This window comes from Pogoniulus pusillus, chromosome 7, assembly GCF_015220805.1.
Source record: "Pogoniulus pusillus isolate bPogPus1 chromosome 7, bPogPus1.pri, whole genome shotgun sequence".
Lineage (NCBI taxonomy): Eukaryota > Metazoa > Chordata > Aves > Piciformes > Lybiidae > Pogoniulus > Pogoniulus pusillus.
In genome coordinates, this window is record NC_087270.1 from 8,940,741 (window position 1) to 8,962,052 (window position 21,312).

At 40.2% G+C, this 21,312-nt stretch overlaps 1 protein-coding gene across 3 annotated transcripts in view; it reads right to left on the reverse strand.

Moving 5' to 3' along the window:
- The window catches only part of MCPH1 (microcephalin 1), a 128,861-nt gene extending 110,907 nt beyond the window's left edge, over positions 1 to 17,954 (reverse strand). For all 3 annotated transcript variants that reach the window (XM_064145847.1, XM_064145846.1, XM_064145848.1), the window contains exons 1-8: positions 17,797 to 17,954; positions 14,623 to 14,714; positions 12,819 to 12,937; positions 10,041 to 10,125; positions 9,334 to 9,454; positions 8,909 to 9,049; positions 7,443 to 7,538; positions 5,357 to 6,361 (exon numbers count right to left, since the gene is read on the reverse strand). In XM_064145847.1, the coding sequence (XP_064001917.1) occupies positions 5,357 to 6,361; positions 7,443 to 7,538; positions 8,909 to 9,049; positions 9,334 to 9,454; positions 10,041 to 10,125; positions 12,819 to 12,937; positions 14,623 to 14,714; positions 17,797 to 17,815 (1,678 nt within the window). In that variant the 5' untranslated portion in view covers positions 17,816 to 17,954. The remainder of the gene's footprint in view (positions 1 to 5,356; positions 6,362 to 7,442; positions 7,539 to 8,908; positions 9,050 to 9,333; positions 9,455 to 10,040; positions 10,126 to 12,818; positions 12,938 to 14,622; positions 14,715 to 17,796) is intronic.
- Positions 17,955 to 21,312: the final 3,358 nt, after the last annotated feature.

Sequence of the window (21,312 nt, forward strand, 5' to 3'; positions counted from 1 at the left end):
TGTCATCAGCATGAAACACCTGGCACCTCAAGTAAAATTCATTCAACTAAATTAACTTAACCATTTTTTGCACCAAATATGCAAATATTTGCACCTAGTATTGCAGGCTGCCCCTGTTAACACTGAACTACGTTACAGGATGATGGGTCTTAGTTTATGTCTCTTGGCAAATTAAGATGTTATTTGCTTTCCCTGTTCACCATAAATATCAAAAATTCATTCAGCTAAGCCTTAAGTTTATTTTTAAGACTGAAATAATACCGAGGCCCAGTTCAAATTTCTAAATGGTTTTAGGATTTAGGTTTTAAGAGTGTACTCCTGCATTCCTTATCCAGTATTATTTATTGTTGCAGCTTTCAGATGAAAAGTCATAGAAATTCATCAAATCTGAGCAAGTATTAACATTCTAAGCCCTGTAGTTCAAGTGCAAATTTACCCTACCATCACCTCTGCTAAAAAAGTTAAGATTGGACAGGGTTACAAAATAAAACCATTTAGAAGATGAAAAACAACTAAGTTCTTAAGACTTCCCAGGTAACACAAATCATTAACTTTGACAACAGATAGCATTTAATTTCCATAGTTATATTCATTACAGAGAAAAGCCACTGTTTCCCATGCTTTGAAACTGCTAAAAATTTAGGCACTGATACATAAAAAGCCAATTAGACAGCACTTATTGATTACAGAGCACTGACATTTACCAGATATGGATGGTTTAATCAGCACAGAGAACTTATTTCATCTCCAGCAGAAAAAGTGAAGCTGAATAGTAAAGCATCTTTTAAAATTCTTATAGCACCTAGTTAATGTCGATGCCTTTATCTGTATTTCTCTACTTGATTTATGACTTAAGAGTCAGATTAGAACAAGTAGCCATATTTATGTTTGTTCTCTTCAGAGCTGGCCTTGAATTTACACTCCAAACGAATTTCAAGGTTGCTACAATTTAAGCATTAGAATTTCAGAAGTTAGTTTCAGATTAGTCAGCATATTACTCTTGTACTTTAAAACACACCAAGTGTTCCAAGTGGTCTAAGGAAAGAGAACTCATAAAAATCTTACTTCCTATCATTAAAGACACTAGGTAATTACAACACTGAGCTAAACAGACAAGTAAAAGCAATAGGCAACAGAAGTGTCTGATATTTAAAATGCATCCAGACATAAGCAAGGTTTATATGGATTATTCCTAACCATATATATATATCTATATGGCTGAAAAGAATTCTTTAGCTTTTAAAAATATATTCTATTTATCAGGTTTCAAAACATGTACAACATACAAAAAAATACCAATTTACTATTTATTTAGTAATTAACAGGGACAAAAAATAACTTACATTCAAGCAAAAGCAGATAAATACTTCAACATTATCGACTGATTCCTTCATACAGTGTCACAGTACCAAGTTTAAAATCAGATTTTTGTTTTATTCCACAGAACTTGCATTATTAGGGAAAAAATCATAGAATAGAGTCATAGAATGCCTAAGGTTTTAAGCTCCTCATAGTGAGCATGGACCTGTGTGACTTAGAACACTCCATCTAACCTAACCTTGAGTGTTTCCAGGAGTGGGGCTTCTGCTGCTTCTTTGAACAACCTGTGTCAGAACTCAACCACCCTCACTGTAAAAAAGTAAAACAGATGTCTTCCTTGTATCTAGTCTAAAACTACCCTCTTCTAGTTTAAAAGCACTATCCCTTGTCCTGTTAAGCCTGAAGGGAGGTTGTAGCCAGGTGAGGGTTGGTCTCTTCTCCCAGGCAACCAGCAACAGAACAAGGGGACACAGTCTCAAGTTGTGCTGGGGGAAGTCTAGGCTGGATGTTAGGAGGAAGTTGTTGGCAGAGAGAGTGATTGGCATTGGAATGGGCTGCCCAGGGAGGTGGTGGAGGCACCGTCCCTGGAGGTGTTCAAGAAAAGCCTGGATGAGGCACTTAGTGCCAGTTGACTGGCTAGGGCTGGAGAATAGGTTGGCCTGGATGATCTTGGAGGTCTCTTCCAACCTGGTTGATTCCATGATTCCCATGTTAGAAGCTCCCTTTAAGTACTGAAAGGCAGTTGCAAGGCCCTCCTGCAGCCTTCTCTTCTTTGGGCCATGGGATTGTTTTTGTGGCCATCAACATGACTTGCTCCAACAGTTTAGAAATCGTTCTTCTGCAGAGGGCTCCAGAACTGGATGCGGTACTCAAAGTGAGGTCTTGCCAGAGCAGAACAGAAGAATCACATCTACTCATCTGTCATTATTCTTTTCATTAAGTGAGCTCACTTAAGCTGTCACAGTTGAGGTTCTACTTCACTACAAAACAACTACACAAAGCTGAAAACAGTATACTTGGGAGAATGGCCATCACTGATAAATGATAAATACCATTAATATCACTAGAAAGTTGAAACTTACAGAAGTTCCTAACAAAAGGGATAAAAAGGATAAACATCAGGAAAAAAAAAGTGTTCACCAGACAAAGGTTATAGAATCATAGAATAGATTCTATAACTTTTGTCTGCTGAACACTACTCTTTTTTCCTGCACTCCAAAATATTTTATAAGTGATGGTGAGAAAACGAAAGCTACAACATTGATCATAATTTAATCATTAGAACTAAAAAGTCAGAATTAACAGTAATATTATTGGCATTAAAAGTAGGAAACCTTTTCTCTTTCCCCACTTGTTATCAATTGTTTGTTGAAAAAAAGACTGCTTTTTGATGTTAATAAATATACAATGCAAGGATCATCTTCTAGTACATCGCCACGTGGCAAGAAACACATATGGTGGGTTCATGCATTGAGAGCTCACATTTGTAGCTGTTTAACACACACCTGCATCAACTCTTTCTTTTAACTGTTGTTTTGGTTCTGCTGGGACAGAATCAGGGGCCAGCCATGCTCTGCAGACCACTAGTAGTTTGGAGTCAGCCAGGATAGCTAGTCTAAGCTGTCTTGCATGTCCCATACCATGAACATCATGCTCATTATAAAGGAGGAATTTTGCTGAGGATAGGGGTCTCTCGCTTGGGCTCCTCCTGACCCTGCTCCTCAGGATTGCTCTTCTCATGGCATATATTTGCTAGGCTGAGTATAACTTTGTATAGGCATTTGTTATCAGTTTGGCTGTTTCATTGTTGTGGTAGGCCTGATAGGCCAAAACAGGCTTATACATATACTGGCTTGCCCAGACATATTTTTCTGCTCTTCCTCCTTCTGTTATGGGGAAAAGCAACCACGGGAAAGAGGACAAAGAACCTGGAGCCACTGAGTTTAAGGACTCTGGCTTGCCCAGACTTGTTTACATCCTGTGGTAAATGAGGTACACACACTTAGCTTGAGCCTGCCTTGTGCAAGGCCTATGTTTTTCCCAAATTTGGGTAAAGCAAGCCTACGGTTTCATCTAATGTAGTCCATCTTGGCTAACTGCCATTCTGATTGACTATTCTGTGTCCAAAGGCCCGTTAGTCTCAGGCTACATTGATAAAAAGAGATGCACAGATAAACACGATGTGCTCTGTTGTTGTATTCATGCCCGCTGTTGCCTGCTGAAATTGCTCTCTGCTTCTGGCAATGTTCTGCCTTATTGTATCCTGAACTGCCTGGAAACTCCACCGCCTCAAGTTTACCAGGAACAGGTTCTAAATGCCTCCATGCGATTGGCCTGCATAGCCAGCGTGACATTGTGCTGAGACTGCACATCACAAGATATCCTGCCTACACCTGAAAGTCTTCTGTCAAGATGGGAAGTCCTGGAGACACACAGATGGTCCAGATATAAAGATAAGGCCAGAGATTGTCTGCCTCCTTTCCCCAGCACTCTGAAGTCTGGGAAGAATCAAGTCTCAGAGGGTGACAAGACAGTAACAGAATTCCCTGAAAGCATCTGGGTACTGTCTGAAGCTGTAGCTAGCCCTGCAACTCAGGAGATATTTTGTGAGTAAATACTTAAAACCTCTTGTAATTCACCATTGCCTTGTGACATAAGTAGAAAGTGGCTCCTTGATTCCATCTAGTGGACAAGAGGTATATTGACTGCAAGCAGTGTACAGACCACAAGAACCTTCTCTTCCAGTTCAATTAATGTTTGTGTTTTTGCTAGTTATTACTAGATCTAGTTATTCCTTTGTGTAAGATTTCCATGACTGTGTGAAGGAATGATTCTTACTAAAATCAATGGTCTGGGGCGGTGAGAGTTCTGAATATCAAAATTAATAAACAATATTAAATTTAGAAAATATTGCATTAATTACCCCTCCATAACATTAATGAAATCAGTTTCCATTTCAGACCAAGGGTCTTCTCTCCTTTTCCCCATTTTATTGCTCTGTTGGGGAAAGGTCACTGGGTGATCAAAATGTGCACCAGTTCAGCCCCAGATACAGGCTAAGCATAGGTAAGTGTGTTATGACACACTCCAGGTATTTGAAATACCAGTGTAGTGAACCCAAAACAGCAGCTCAGGGTTCAGCAACTTATTACCCACAGATACAGGCAGAGTTTATGTTCAACATCTTCACTAAATGATTTCATTAGTCTCATACCAAGTCTGTTGATGCCTTGAAATTAATAATTTTATATAATTTATTGATGCACTACTGCAGAATTTAAGGGAAAGCAAATTGCTAAAACATACAATTATTTAACCCTCTGTAAAGTTTGGCAATCAGAGGTCAAAAATATAAGTATCTGAAAGTAATTAACCCAGTACAAGTTAGCAGCATTTCCCACGAAGTTCTGTGATTCAATATACTAGTAAATATTTATATTGAAATAACTTATGCTAAACCAACTTGAATACACTTAAGTATAAAAAAAAATACTCTTAAAACCAAGAAAAGCTAAGATCAGTTTTGTGAAAGACATGGTTAAAAGCAGCTTACACTGCAACTCCTGAATACGCCCTCAAACGTCTTACTCAAGCAGAAGATGGAAACTGCTAAATCAAGTATTTTTCCAGTAGAGATTTTATGCCCTTAACTTTATCTGAAGCAGCAATTTTAACTTGTGAAATTAAAAATATCTGAACAAGGGGCTCTATGGTGAGAAGTTAATTTATAAGAGCACTGTAACATTCAGAACATAAACTTCTTGGTTTCTTAATTTTGAATAGCTAAATTAAGTTCAAAGAGTACTAAGCACTAGAGGAAAAGAAGGCTCACAGGCTTTCATGCATTTTGTGAGCAAAGTTTCTTTATCTCTTGCAATTTTTTCTTGCAATGTATAGGAAATGTATGGCTGCTGTATTGGAGTAATTTATTTTACCAGTCAGTACTGCAGCATTTTCTTCTAGAATATTTAACTGGGGTATGGTATACATGAATATATGATACCTTTTCACCTTCCAGCTTGGTGTAGTGACTTACCAGTAGTGTCAATACAACAATTCACATTGGTTCTGAAGGACTTTTCACAGTTCTGCTGAGGCAGCCTATTCACATCAGAATCTAGAGCTTCTGCAGTGTCAGTTTTTTTACCATCTGATACATAATTTAGTGGCATACTTCCAAGATGTTCAGTCAGGTTTGTTTTTTTTTTTACTGAAACATCATTTCTTGGAATAGAGTTCTTCCTACTTTTCTTGGAAGCAGAATGTGACTTTTTGGAACTCCCATCTAGTGAGTCCATGCTTGTACAAGAGACTTCACAACAAACTTCAGGGAAATTCTGTGATTCCTTTGGTATTTGTACCTGTACTGATTTTTCATTTAAATTAGATGATGAAAAGAAGTCTTCATAAGAAGTTTCTTCAGTGCAAAAAGACTTGTTACATGTAGTAATTGCTTTTAAGAACTCTTCAGACCCTGATGCACCTGGTTCTGAGGTAGTCAGTTTCCAATGAGATAGTGCTTGTACTTTCTTTCTCATCCTATCTTCAATGCTATTGTTTCTGTCAACAGGGCAGCTTCTATACAACGAACATGTATTCAAGTCTTTGCTGTTGATAAATGAATCAGAAAGATTGTCAGTCAAAGCTGGAACAGTATTTAAGGTGTCTGGTTTTTCATAAGGAGTAATCTGACCCAAGCCCTTGAGGTGCGGCAGAGGCCCATCGTTCCCAGCTGAAGTACTCATGCTATTTTCATTCTTCCGCTTTTTATTTGGAAGCTTTTTTAGATCTTCCTTTTCTAAAGACAATTTGTCATCCACAGTATGCTGTAAAATCCATTTCTTTAAGCTTTTTCTGCTGTGCTGTTTCGATGTTAAGCTCTCCTGCACACGACTACACGAGGGAGGACTCACTGATGCACTCATGGATACACAAATCTCAGTTGAAGCAGAGGTGTCTTTTACTGTCTCTGTTTTCTGTTTTTTATTAGTTCCCCCAATACAATCATAACTTGAGTTCAAACAATCTTCCATTTGTTTTCCTACAAAAATATGAAAAGTGACAATGAGTGTATTTAACAGAAAAGCACCAACTTTTAGTAAAATACATAATTACTGAAGAAAACAAGGATTTAGCAACTTCTCTGAATATGCTGGCGAGATACACTCGAGGCAAAGCTCTCAAATCAATTTCCAACATCATCAAGAGACAAATAGTTTACCAACAAGAAAAGAAATTGGCACAGCTATGCTACTTCCAATATTAAGTTACTGCTTCTTCCTAACATTGCATGAAGACGTATCAAGTTGTCTCAGACAAGAAACTGCCTCTGCTCTCATGTAAGCCAGCATGACAGAATTTCTGTATGAGGTCAACAAAATACACTTGAAAACAGCATGAGGTTAAGGGAAAACAGGGAGCAGGCACACCACCCAAGTAGCATACCCACTGCAACCATGAGTATTGCTGTTAAGATGCCCACTGACATAGCTCAGCAGCCTTCACAATCTTCTCCCTCGTGTCCTGCTACCAGGACAAAATGCAGAATAATCTCTAACTTCATAAGAACCTCAATAACAAATGGCTTGAATTCATCTTTAACCACAAGACATTTTTAAAGCTATTTTTCACTCTTAGTTCTTTGAACCCCAAACATTTAAGGCTTCCTCCTGAATTCAAGGTTTTTTGATTCGAAAGTCAGACAACATTTCAGTTCTGGGGTCTCTCTCTCTAATTCAGTTCCCTTTTTTGCTTCCCGCATCATAATGTTTAGTGCACAATCTGTATTCTATGCAAGTTCACTGCAAGAGCAGAGAAGCCTGACACTATGCCAGGACAAGAAGCCACTAATGGGGAATGGCAAGGAAAGAGAAGGAAAAGAGAGACACAACACAGCAGTAAGGCAGAGCATTCACCCCGTGTGATTCCTCATGCTCCATTTGCCTTGAATTCTTACTTCTACATGCTTTGCCGATTAAGAGAAGTTAAAACAATTCAACTTCAAATATAAGTGACAGAAAATTCATACAGTTCCCCTTTCAGTATACCCTACTTTCCAAAATAAAATATACAGGCTACATACTAGTTTTAATTCCTGTAATACAGAAAGTTGTGTTAGTTACCTGGTAACAATGAATCTTCTGAATCAGTTAAGACGCAAGGAGGCAGAGAGCCGTCTCCTGGTGAACTGCTGGGAGGTATTTGAATCCTTTGTGAGGCTAAGAATTTGTGAACAATAGACTAGTTAGACCTATTTGTGAACATACAGACTTCCACACCATCTATTCATGTTTTGCAACAGCTTAATTGTAAAAGACAAGTCATTGCTTTGACAATTATAACAATATAAGTAATCACAAATTATTCAACACCATTTCAACTTTACATCCTAAAGTTATTACTCTACAATTTCAAACAATTTTTTTCTAGATAACTCAGCACCCATGGTCCTCTCAGAATAAAGAACGATGGCAAAACACTGAGAAAATCCTAGAATTTTCTATGCCAGGGGAGGCATAGAATCATAGAATCAACCAGGTTGGAAGAGACCTCCAACATCATCCAGGCCAACCTAGCACCCAGCCCTAGCCAGTCAACTAGACCATGGCACTAAGTGCCTCAGCCAGGCTTTGCTTGAACACCTTCAGGGACAGTGATTCCTCCACCTCCCCGGGCAGCCCATTCCAATGCCAATCACTCTCTCTGACAACAACTTCCTCCTAACATCCAGCCTAGACTTTCCCTGGCACAACTTGAGACTGTGTCCCCTTGTTCTGTTGCTGGTTGCCTGGGAGAAAAGACCAAACCCCACCTGGCTACAACCTCCCTTCAGGTAGTTGTAGACAGCAATGAGGTCACCCCTGAGCCTCCTCTTCTCCAGGCTAAACAACCCCTAAAGAATTTCCTAAAGAATCTAATTCTGCAATCAGCAAAGCCTAGATATTGCAGAAAGCTTTTTCAAAATGTTTGAAGTAAATACCTGAAAGTCCAAGAGAAATACATAAATGAGATTTCATTTTTTTAATCCATGTGTCAGTGGTTTTTCCTTTCCCTTAGTCGATAGACTTCTTAAAACCTCAAAATTCACTAGGACCTCATTTTCAAATCAACTAAATTTATTCGGTTGGGTCAGCTAAACCAATTTTCAACAATCTTGTTTTTCAGTACCTGGACAGAACCACTTCTGCACTCCTGTTTTGGACTCTTGGCATAATAACATTATAATATCTGTCCAGCATAGCATTTGCATTAAAATTTAACATGAAATAGGATTCATGGTCTTACTGCAAAGCTCAAGCAAGCTGTGGTAATATTTTAGTTTAGAAAGTCAAGATTAAACATTAATCACTGCACACTGCTCAAGAAGACTATGACCATTGTCTTCCATGACTTTTTGTGCTCTTCAGTACAAAGAAGCTAAGAACTAAACTGGTCACACCTGCTTGAAACTCGGGAATAAGGGAAGACATGCAATCCAAGAAGGTAGGAAAGAAAAACAGAAGGCCAGGTTTAAACACACCAAAAATTCAGCAGTGAAGATGTTAGCCATTTGTGCACATTCATGGATAAATAAAATTTAGCATCTTACCAGTGGGAGAAAGATTTTCTCTTTTTTTCTTCATCTTCTTTACTCTCCTTTTCATTTCAGTGCAGAGATCTTTTATTTTACCAATAGGGCTATACACAAGCGAACCATCATCTTGAAACAGCAGAACTGGGACATCAGTTTCTACACAAAAATTGCATTTGCACATTAATATTTACATGCTGTAACAGCTTCAGATGAAGCTACATTTCTCTAAAGTACTTGAAAAAATTAAGTTTCTTATACTCAGCATCACTATGGATGCCTTAGTATCACAAAACTGCAAAGAATTCTGTAAAAAAGAATGAACTTTATTTTTCATTTTGAGATGCAAAAATGTTGCAACCTACCACAACACACCAAAACAAACCCCAAAGTTCATCAAGTGCTTTAAAGAAATTGAGATCTCTGTCCGAAGTAGTTCTTACCAGCACTAACTGCTCTCTTTTGTTCAGCTAATTCTTTAGCCATTTGGTCCAGTCTTCTCTGCATCCTTCTACTATTTTCTGGAGTCTTTTCAACAAAGGTTTTTGGTTGCATACATCTGTGCTAGAAGACACACAGAACTATCAGTCATGGTATAAAGCCACCAGAAGTAACTACACTTCCTATCTGCTTATAAACTTCATCACAGTACTTATTATCAGTGTTTATGCTACTTATTCACACCTCAAGAGGCACAGATGGTAAACTTTAGAAATTTTCCAAAGCAAAGTTTAGTATGAAATAAGAAAGAATCTAACAGATGTTATAGGTTAGATTTTAGCAAAAAGGAGACTAAGTGACCATTTCCTCCCCTTTCTCTTTTTCAAAGCTAGGATTTGAAAGATTTTTTTTCTTAGTACCAGAATTTATGTTTGTCACAATTCAGGGAAGCAAAACCACATTACTGTATATTTAATTAGTTGATCATTATAGCATTTGACTTTGAATATTTATTTATTTATTCATTCACCAATATAAAGCCTCTATTTTTACTGCCCTTTTTCAAGTAAGATGTCACATCACCACAGCCCTTGAAAACTCACTGGGTGGATAGAGTGTACAGAATGCTATGAAAATGTCCTAGGTCAGGAAGCTAAGCTCAAACTTTAAAGTTTACCACCCCAAAGCTCATTTAAAGAAAACAACTCACTTTTTTCATCAATAGTGGGAATTCTTCATCAACAGCTAGAGCAGGAAATAAGGATTCATCAACATGTAGTCCAGTTTGTCGACATCTGCATAATAAATTAAAGCAAGCCCTTTTTTTCTGTTGCTTTTAAAGAATGAGAACATTTATTGCAAAAAAAGATAACAATGCAACACTAATCCTTCTTAAACGGGCATTTTTAGCAGAACTAGCAATGAAAAACAAGGAAAAAAATAAACCCAGTATTTTAGATATCAAAAAGAAGATTGTGATACTGTATTTTTGTCCTTCAAATTGATTTGAAACTCAAAGACTCCTCCTCATGCTGTTTTCCACACATACAAAAATAAATTCAAATTAAAAAAAAATCACTGTATTAAGGCCTTGCAGCCAGATTTTCATGAACCTTAATCTTGCTTTGACTTGTGAGAACCATAGACTTTCATCATTCACTGCCTTAACTCGGCCACTGATGACAGTAAACTTCAACTACTATCTACAGAATGTCATGGTAAGGTAGAGGGTAGGAAAGGCAAGTGAGGAAGGAGGCTTCATATGATCCTGACTTTCACATCTTGCCCATTAGGCTGTTTTCTGCCTTCTCTTTTAATGTACATTAATAAAACCAGCCATGTCTCAGAAGAAATTTATATTCATGCAGACATATTTAATTACAAAACCAAAAATGCAGCTGACACCTTGCTCCTGTTGTCTTATATTTGAAGACTGACTTGAGAACAGTAGGGCTAATGCTATCTTGCACTACAATGCAATGTGCTGTATTTGTGAACACTAAAGATGATGCTGAGAGAGGGATTTCTTTATTAATACATAAACTAAAGTGCTTTTGATCAAAACCAGTGAATAAAATTTAATTTTAAGTAATAAAACTAGCTATGGCAAAGAGCACAGAACCTTAATAGACTTCCCCTTGAAGTCATTCAAAACTGTGATTCTAGTGACACCTAGTGATCTAACTGCTATCACAACTGTAGAGCCAAAGCACTATGTTTATTTGTCAAACTTGAGTTTAGTGTCACAGAGTTGATACTCCACATGTTGGACTGCAGTGGCTCTTATTAATGACACTAAAACTTCAACTCATATGAACTCTGAATTATTTGCTTGCACAGTCATCAGGTTCAAACAAAGTTTTCATTCACATAGGAGTAGTACTTTACTACTGCAGACTATATATTCATTCCTGTTACACTAATCAGGTTGTGTGCTGCCCACCTACTTCTGAGATACTGATACTTTAGGCACATAATTTAAAAGTCAGGCAGCACAGATGCCTTATTACAAAATGTTTCAGCACAAAAGGCATGCCAGCACAGACTCGTTTTGTGTTACCTGTACCTCATTTGACTAACCCTATTGCTAGTGAGGTTATTCACCATTCATATAAGCCTCTACCACTTCTTGGACTGAATCCAGCATTACAGAGGCCACACTTTAGTATGACATGTCCTAGACCCTCCCCTCTAGGGACACTAATTTTTCTTCCATTGCAGATGCTACTCATTTGGACTTTTCTGGGATCCTTTTTACTACAGCATATCACACTTCTCAAATACAGTTCCTGCAACTAAGGCTTCAAATTCTTTATTTGCATCCTTAGCCACCTGAAGAGCAAATTTAAAGCCAAAGATTCCTATTGAAATGACCATTCTCAAGCACTCAGCACCATGTCACAAAAAGATAAATTCACATAAAATTGTATCACTCCCATTTTCCAGAACATAAGGTATTTCTTTCTTGGTATTAAAGCTGGCTCTAAACTTCTGTATCCAGCATTAAAGAAAAATCCAGTTTCTGCAGAACTCCATTCACTTCTTTTTTGGCTAAAACACCTGCACAACAAATTTTGCAGTTATAGTGATCTGCATCTGAGGGAGATAGATTATATGGTCCTGCCATGGCAGAGAGGTTGGACTCAATCTCTTTGGGTCCCTTCTAGCCCCTAACATCCTGTGATCCTGTGACTACAGAGCTCAGTTCTCCCCTTCTTTTTTTTTCCCTTTTTACTTTTGCACTTAGAAGTTTATCTCTTTGTGCATGCTCTTTACTTATCTATAGTTCATGATGATAACAATTTATTGATTCACATGTCTGAGTATAACACATGCATATCCTTAAGCACTTCAAGTGTTTTTACATTTCGTCTGATCTCTCAAATTAAGCCTCACAACGACTTTGTAAACTCAGACAAACAGCTATGGACCTGTAAATTATCATGGACTAGCCACAGTTGAAATTTGATTTTTTAATTTTTTTAAATGTGACTTTTTTTCACATGGTAGTTGATAATCTTCAAGCAGTGCTGTTCTGAACCAGAAGAATATCTTAAAAGCCAGATTAAATATGGATTTTTTTTTTTATTGACAGAGTTTCTCTGTCTACAGGAGTTAAGTACAGGACATATTGTCCTTGATGAAATGTGCTTCCTCCTATGAAAATGGAAGAATTCTAGCCAAGGTAATATTCATTCTTCAATGTCTATGCATACCATCTGAGAGCAAAGGAATGGAACACTGAATGATATCAAAATATACTCCAGAACTACTTCAACACATTCATTTTTCAAGGGTTAAGATTCTACCTTTTTATTCATGTAACATGCTTTATAATAGAAATAATATCAAGAACAGTTATAATTTACTCAGATTTATCACTATTTCAAGTACATTAAAATACAGGTACTGTACTTAAGTTTTAAAACAATACTAAGATCCATTCTCTCTGAAATGGGTCACATTCATTATATTCAAGAATACTCACTTTTCTACCCAGAGTACAGAAACTATTTTTACACCCATCTCCTGTGCTTTTCTCCATTTAGCCAAATGTCCATCTTTGAAGACTACATGGGTCACATGCTTGTTCAAAGCTTTTGAAACCTGCAGAAGTACACAGAGAGCTCATCTTTAAGTCTAATAATCAGAAAATACCAATGAAACTAGCTAGGGTAGTCTGGCTTCAATGTATAAACTATTAGCATAAAAAATTACTCTAAACACTACTTTCAAGGACTCTTGATCTTTCCTATCTTTGCAAGAAGACACAAGCAATCAAAATTCAGGTCTCTAGTCAAGCCAACACAATACATACTAGAGGGCTAGAGTAGCCTTCTGTTCTCAAACTTCTTTACTATTTTCATTTTCTTATTGTTAATCTTACAGTATTTTTATGTCACCAAATGTAATTTCTCATCCAACAACCAGTACAGAATGTAGTTGGCACTAATCAAAGAAATGCCAAATCATCTCTCTTACTCAGCAAAGAACTCACAAGTTTAAAAAGCTATCCTCAAACTTCACCCTCTATTTCTCATCAGTGAGGGTCACTTTTAGTTTTGATGGAAGCTGAAGTTGCTACAAACAAAATGTTTATATGGAAACACTTTAAAAAGCACTTTAGAAATGATAGTCACAATACACTTAATCAGTACAGCTAGTATCATGTGACATTTTTGTGTCATACTACTGATCAAATCTTCATCTATCCACCCCTACTGACAACTAAGTGGTAACTTCTTCAGTTCTACTCCATTCTTCATAAGCAAAATTTCCTTTTGTGGAGACTTTTATGGGTAGGATGTTTAGTGTTCGATCAATTGTCAACATGAGATTGTTGACCTGACATCAGCACAACTGACATTTTACAGCTGCTGCTTCTCAGCACAGCCAAATAGAAATTTCTCTGTAGCTGTCTGTTGCCATCTCAATAGCTTGCTTCCAACACACTGGAAATGTATCTGGCTTTCAAAAAAACTATTAATCTTTCCCAAAAGTTTATAGACGTACAGGACCAACGACATTCAGACTAAGTTATGATTCCATGTGTAACAGCTTACTTGCTTATGCACACAGCCCATGTCCTAAGGGCACAGCTGATTGATATAACTTTGCCTACAAATTATGGGGGCAAACCACTTCAGATCTCCCTCTCACCACTTTCATCTCCTCCCTTAGCCTGGACATCCTCTGCTGCTTACCTGACCTTAGGTGGAGCTGTTTCAATCAGCAATCTAATGAAAAACTAATCTCAAATTTTGTTTCCTGCCACTGATTATGCACAAGAAGGGAAGATGTTAGTTTAAGGCAGTCTCCAAGTAAAATTTTCCAGTTTGTAATCAAACATGTGCTCCACCAACAAGTCAACTACACTTGATACAGAGGGGAAAAAAATAAATCCCAAAGACCTATGAAAGATTCTTAAATGTAGTTTTACTAGCACTTTTTGGATTTAAACCACATTTGTTGGAATGAATGGAAGAATAAAACATCATGGCACTTGGGTTAGAAAATACTGTAGTAACAAGAGAGCAGCTGCTTAGTAGTCAAAGAAAACAGAAGAGCATAAGGTACATAATTTGTAATGTACAAGCTTTCAACACTTAGATTTGGCTTTAAATGCACTTCTCATCTGTTACTGGAATTTTACAGCACACTCATCTTGTTCTCAAGTCCACAATGATATTAATTATTGCACTTAAAAACTGCATATATGACAAGCAGAACAACCAAGGCACCTTGTAATTAATGTTTTTCCTATCCTTTCTATTGCAAAAGAGTTTCCTTACTTTTGCTCCCATATCAAGAAGTTGCTGTTCAAAAAGCTTTGAGTAATTTTCTCTTCTGTTAGATGACCAAACATCTACACACGCAGAAACACCTGGATCAGAAGACAGAAAGGAATAAACAGGTATGAAGTACACAGGATGATAAAATCTGTTAAACAGCCTGTTCAAGAAATTTTGGGTTAGTACATATCACAGTCAGTAGCAAATACAGCTTTTCACAAACTGATTATCAAATGTTAGCAGCAGATTACTTTTAATTAGAATATTTCTTATTAATAAAATAAATTAATTGCAGTGGAATGAACTTGCAAGTTCCACACTAGTTACACAACTTTTCACTTGGTCTACTTAAAACACGCTAGCAGCTTAAGAAGCAATGCAGTATCTTTACATGTTTCAGAACATGGTGAAATAAACATAATGGAATTATGCCTGCCTTAAACTCCCAGAAAACTGCAGAAATATTCCTTGATTTCCAACTGACTTGCAATTCCACCTTTTTTTACACTGAATCACCCCAAATTAAGTACATAAAACAGGGACTAATAGAACTTCATGGCCACTGCTCTATGCCACTTCGGGTACATTTTATTTATGTAGCTTCCTTTATTAACCAAGTCAGTCATCTCTTCAATTAATCAAAACAGAGAGAATGTCTTTCAAACAAATGAATTCAGCTGTATTGTCACAAAGGCATAAGCAAATGAAACTCATCACAATCTGGTCAATTTCACTTAGGACAGGCACTAAAGTAACTTACATCTCCATTGGTCAAACTCCCATTTTAAATGACAAATCAAGAAAGCTGCAGAAAAGTGGAAAAATGCTGGTTCACAAGAAAATACAACTTTAAACAAACTGAAGGCCAGGTAACTCTCCAAACTCATGAGTAAAAACAGTGTCAATTTAGAAGGGTCATCCTTGACAAGCACTGCTTAATTATCTCAGTTGCCACATAGAATCGAGCAGGTTGGAAGAGACTTCCAAGATCATCCAGTCCAACCTAGCACCCAGCCCTAGCCAGTCAACTAGACCATGGCACTAAATGCCTCATCCAATCTTTTCTTGAACACCTCCAGGGACGGTGCCTCCACCACCTCCCTGGGCAGCCCATTCCAATGCCAATCACTCTCTCTGCCAACAACTTCCTCCTAACATCCAGCCTAGACTTCCCCTGGCACAACTTGAGATTGTGTCCCCTTGTTCTGTTGCTGGTTGCCTGGCAGAAGAGATCAACCCCCACCTGGCTACATATATTGCTCCAGCTCACTATTACCCAGTGGTCACTTGCCTTCTTCCCAAAAGAAAACCACAAGTAAACCACTTTGATAAGCCCTTTTATGCAGACTAATACATTTTTATAATTCTTAGAACTACTTTTAGCCTACAAAGGAGCTATGTAAAACACCTCCTTAGCAGTCCTGTGGGGAAGGAGGCTCAGAAGTGACCTTATTGCTGTCTACAACTACCTGAGGGGTGGTTGTGGCCAGGAGGAGGTTGCTCTCTTCTCTCAGGTGGCCAGCACCAGAACGAGAGGACACAGCCTCAGGCTGTGCCAGGGGAAATTTAGGCTGGAGGTGAGGATAAAGTTCTTCACTGAGAGAGTCATTGGACACTGGAATGGGCTGCCCGGGGAGGTGGTGGAGTCACCGTCCCTGGAGGTGTTCAAGGCAGGATTGGACGTGGCACTTGGTGCCATGGTCTAGCCTTGAGCTCTGTGGTAAAGGGTTGGACTTGATGATCTGTGAGGTCTCTTCCAACCCTGATGATACTGTGATACTTTGACTTCAGATATACACAAGAACCTAATACACATCTACTCCACCGCGCTCTTCATCGTGCTCATTCTACTACTGGATCTGGGCAGCTTTTGATAGAGATTCTACTTTTGTGATTGCTCTATTGTGAAATATGTTGGAATATTGAAAAAAAACCAACACACTGCACTTGAAAAAACCAGTACCTTTCTCTTACATGAAGTATTATAGACCTTCAGTTAGTTTTCTTAAATAAAACAGACGGCAGCATTTCAGTGAAGGTCAAATCAGGAATGCAGAGGTACATTACTTCAAAGCTGCCCACACCTGCACTACGATCAAAGGTATACTTTACACTAATTAAGCCATTTTACCCAGTCAAATGCACTCCAACAAAAGAGAGTTTGCAGCCTTTTTTGAAGAGCTCCGAGCAGAGACAGGTTCTTTTAATGGGGAACTTACACTAGACCTCAGAGAAGGCAACAATAGTGGGACAAATGAGAAATCGGCGGGCAACCTACCGAGATAGATTAAAGAGATGCAAAAGAAAGGAGCTAGGATGACGCCGTAACCGACCAGGGCAGCGGCAGCCAGGCAAGCAGTGAAGCGCGGCGGCAGCAGCGGTGGCTGCGCCGCTCGGTGTCGTACCTGGACCCACCACAAGGGGGAGCCGCTGCCTGTACTGCCTAATGGAGGGTTTCCGCCGTGCCCGCCTCAGCGGCCGCACACCCGAGCCGGGCTGACTGCCGAGACTACCCCGCGTTCCGCCGAGGCAAGTCCGGCAGCCAGGACCCAGCTCAGGCTTCGGGCGGATTCGCCATTTCTCAGAGAAGCCCCACAGCAAGGCCCTCTCCGTTCCGCGCCCTCCGGAGGGCGTCCCATGACCGGACGAGTTAGGCCACGAAGTTAACAACTGACCGCCCTAGAGGACTGGGCCCCATCCCCGGCTCCGCGCTGGGCCGCCATCGGGGAAGGCACCAGACAAGGGAAGCAGACGAGCGCTACCCGGAGCCCCGACAGCGGCCAGGCCCGGTCGCTCTCCACCAGCAGCCCAGTCGGGAGGCACTGGAGAAAGGGCAGCAAGAAGAGGGGTACCAGGGCAGCAAGAAGAGAGGTACCAGGGCAGCAAGAAGAGAGGTACCAGGGCAGCAAGAAGAGAGGTACCAGGGCAGCAAGAAGAGGGGTACCAGGGCAGCAAGAAGAGGGGTACCAGGGCAGCAAGAAGAGGGGTACCAGGGCAGCAAGAAGAGGGGTACCAGGGCAGCAAGAAGAGGGGTACCAGGGCAGCAAGAAGAGGGGTACCAGGGCAGCGCTGTAAACGGGGGCCGCGGCAGCCCAGCAGCTCCCGCTGCCGCGCCGAGACAAGTGCGACCCGGCCGCCGGCCTTGCCCCCACCACATAGCAGACGAGCCGGTACCTTTCAGGACGGGCTCCATTAGAGAGGCTGCTCAGCACCAGGCCGCTTCGCTACCCGCCACTGTTCAAAGCCGCCTCCACGCACGACCGCCAGACCTGCGCGCTGCGCCCGGGCCCCGCCGCGCCTGCGCGTTACGCCTGGCCGCCGGCAGCGGCAGAAATTGGCTCGGAAAGCTGCCTTAAAAGCGGACTGACAGGCGAGTGTGGGCGGGCAGTAGTTACCAAAACAACCCCAGTTACTTCAGCACAACTGTACTCTTAGCTGTAGTAAGTTCATTCTTATGTGGAGTGGCTTTGGTGCTAGAAAACTGGAGAGTAGCAAATGTGATACCAGAGGGAAGCAAGAGAGAAAACCTGATACCTACCCAGGAAAAAAACACCTTACAATAAAACAGTGGGATTTAAACAGGCTACGTAAGGAAAGTGGTTAAATCCCCTTCTCGGATGTACTTTAAAGCTATCTAGACACGGTGCTGAAGGATGTGGTGTGCCAGTGGCTGTGGTAATTAGATACTGATTGGACTTGAAGATCGTAAAGGTCTTTTCCAACCATAGTGATTCTGTGAATTAGTGAGTACGTGGAGATTTGCAATAAGAAAGAAAAAAACACCAAGGAGAACGATGCTGCGCAGCTTCATTATACAACTGATGCAGCTCAGAAGCCCAGGCATTGCCATATAGTTGCATAGGTTGGTGGTGTTCTGAAATCTTCAGTGTGCAGTCCTTGTTTCTTTGAAAAATAACACAGCAGAAGTGGAAGAAACTGCAGAGTTGCAAAACAAGGGTACTGCATGGTTTCCATATGAGAAGTCGTACTTAGACAAAGTCTTGTATCACAGTATCACAGTATCTCAGTATCATCAAGGTTGGAAGAGACCTCACAGATCATCAAGTCCAACTCTTTACCACAGAGCTCAAGGCTAGACCATGGCACCAAGTGCCACATCCAATCCTGCCTTGAACAGCTCCAGGGACGGCGACTCCACCACCTCCCCGGGCAGCCCATTCCAGTGTCCAATGACTCTCTCAGTGAAGAACTTTCTCCTCACCTCCAGCCTAAATTTCCCCTGGCGCAGCCTGAGGCTGTGTCCTCTCGTTCTGGTGCTGGCCACCTGAGAGAAGAAAACAACCTCCCCCTGGCCACAACCACCCTTCAGGTAGTTGTAGACAGCAATAAGGTCACCCCTGAGCCTCCTCTTCTCCAGGCTAAACAATCCCAGCTCCCTCAGCCTCTCCTCGTAGGGCTTGTGCTCAAGGCCTCTCACCAGCCTCGTTGCCCTTCTCTGGACATGCTCAAGCATCTCAATGTCCTTCCTAAACTGGGGAGCCCAGAACTGCACACAGTACTCAAGGTGTGGTCAGCCTGGAAAGGGAATTGTGGAAAGCAGATGTGCTAGAGGTCTCTACAGTTAGGAGCACGTGGAGCAGTGCATTCCCAATGAGAATTAGTGTGCACCAAATGAAAGTAGCATATGGGGTGCTCTTGGAAGAGCTGCTTCTACATCGTGCTTCATGCTGTAGAAGTGTGTTCAGAGTTCTGCCAAGCCATGTAGTTTCTAGAAGCAAATTCAGCAAGATTGGGAAATCCATCTTAGAATTATCAGAATTGTTCAAAACCACCTTTATGTCAGTAAAGCTTTGAGTTGAAGATTGCTGGACTCTGAGAAAGTGTAGTGGACACTTCAGGTTTTTCTTTTGTTTGTTCATTCTTCAGCCATCTCCTACTGGAGAGACAGTGCAGACCTGAAAGGGCTTTGGTGTGATCTGTTATGCCCATTCCTGCCTCTAAAAAGGCTTTGGTGTGATCTCTTATGCCCATTCCTACTTCCATGAACAAGCTCAAAATGTAAATCTTGATCCCAGGAGTCTACCAAGTGTATGGCTATGCTAATGCTATTTAAGATACCTTAGTGGTTTGGCATTGATACAGTTTGCTTAATTTCCAGGTCATTAACATGGCCCTAGATCTGTGATGTGTTGAGCACAAGCTTCTGAATGCTCTGTCTTCCTAACGTGTGATGGACTTCCTCTCACCTATTCACTATGTGAGTAAAGTCACCAGTCAATCCAATGTTTGTGTTTGTATGTATGCTGGGGAAGAATGAAATATTTTTTGCAAAGATTCCCAACTGTGGCTCAAGTAAAAAGGATTCTAGTCTTAATGTAATTCCAGAAGTGTAAGCAGAGAAGATTTAAATGTATGCTGTCAGAGAGATTCAGTTCTAAACACTGGGGAGGTAACCTGCTTGATGAGAGCTCTGTTGTATATGGGCACATAGAAATGCTAATATTTAAGGCAGCATTTAATCTCTGAAACTCTGACCCCTCTGCAATAAATGTGAGTCTTTTCACTGAATTAGTGCTTCCTTAGCTTCAGAAACATTTCTAAATTGGCATCTTTTTGGGTAGAGTAAATAGTTGTGAGCTCTCAATAAAAATTTGAAACACATATAATGAAACTGGAGCATTCAGGAAATTAGCAAGCAGATAAAATTCTATCAAGCAAGTGTTAATAACAGTATTTCAAAACTGGGCACATCCACACAATCTCTTTGGATTGGTGTGCAATATGAAACTGCCTAATGTGGGACAGGCAAGATTCATATGGTGGCACCATCTTCACCATGTCCATGTAAACTACACGTTTCTGTGAGTAGTTTCTGTCTGTCAGTGGAATACTTCAGCTCAGTCCAGTGGTTCTAATAAAAGTAAAACCCACAGAGAGGGAAATTTTAAGCATAATTAAAATCCATTAGTCTGTAGGTAAGACTTAATGTACATACTCGTACTACAGGCATAATTATAAGTCTAGGATACAAGACTGAAGACTTTCATTAAAAAAATATAGGCTGTTTTTGAGCCTTTAACTTAAAAGTAGCAGCAGGTTTTGTAGCCCTTGAAAGAAAATACACTGAAATGTACCATTATACTTGCAGGTACTGCTTCTACTGTGGTAGAGACAATGAGGAATAGTAGCTATAAGAAGCTGATACAGCTCAGAACAGGCTAGGACTTCTCATGAGAACAGTGGACTTGGGATCCCTACCTTCTTTATTACAGAAAGAAATGCATACAATACCAAAAGTATCACATGAATTCACAGTTTTATCTTAAACTGTTGGAATTTTGACCTGACAGTTACTTCAAGGTTTATAAGAACTAGATTCTCAGATGGTAGTTAATAGCTGTCTGTTCTTGTTCTTGTGTCTTACTGTTAATTCTTCTTTAGCGTTTATTGTTCTGTAATACTTAGAGAAACCAGCAGTGGTGTGGTCAGCAGGAGCAGGGAGGTCATTCTGCCCCTGTACTCTGCACTGGTTAGACCACACCTTGAGTACTGTGTTCAGTTCTGGGCCCCCCAGTTTAGAAGGGACACTGAGATGCTTGAGTGTGTCCAGAGAAGGGCGACGAGGCTGGTGAGAGGCCTCGAGCACAGGCCCTACGAGGAGAGGCTGAGGGAGCTGGGATTGGTTAGCCTGGAGAAGAGGAGGCTCAGGGGTGACCTTATTGCTGTCTA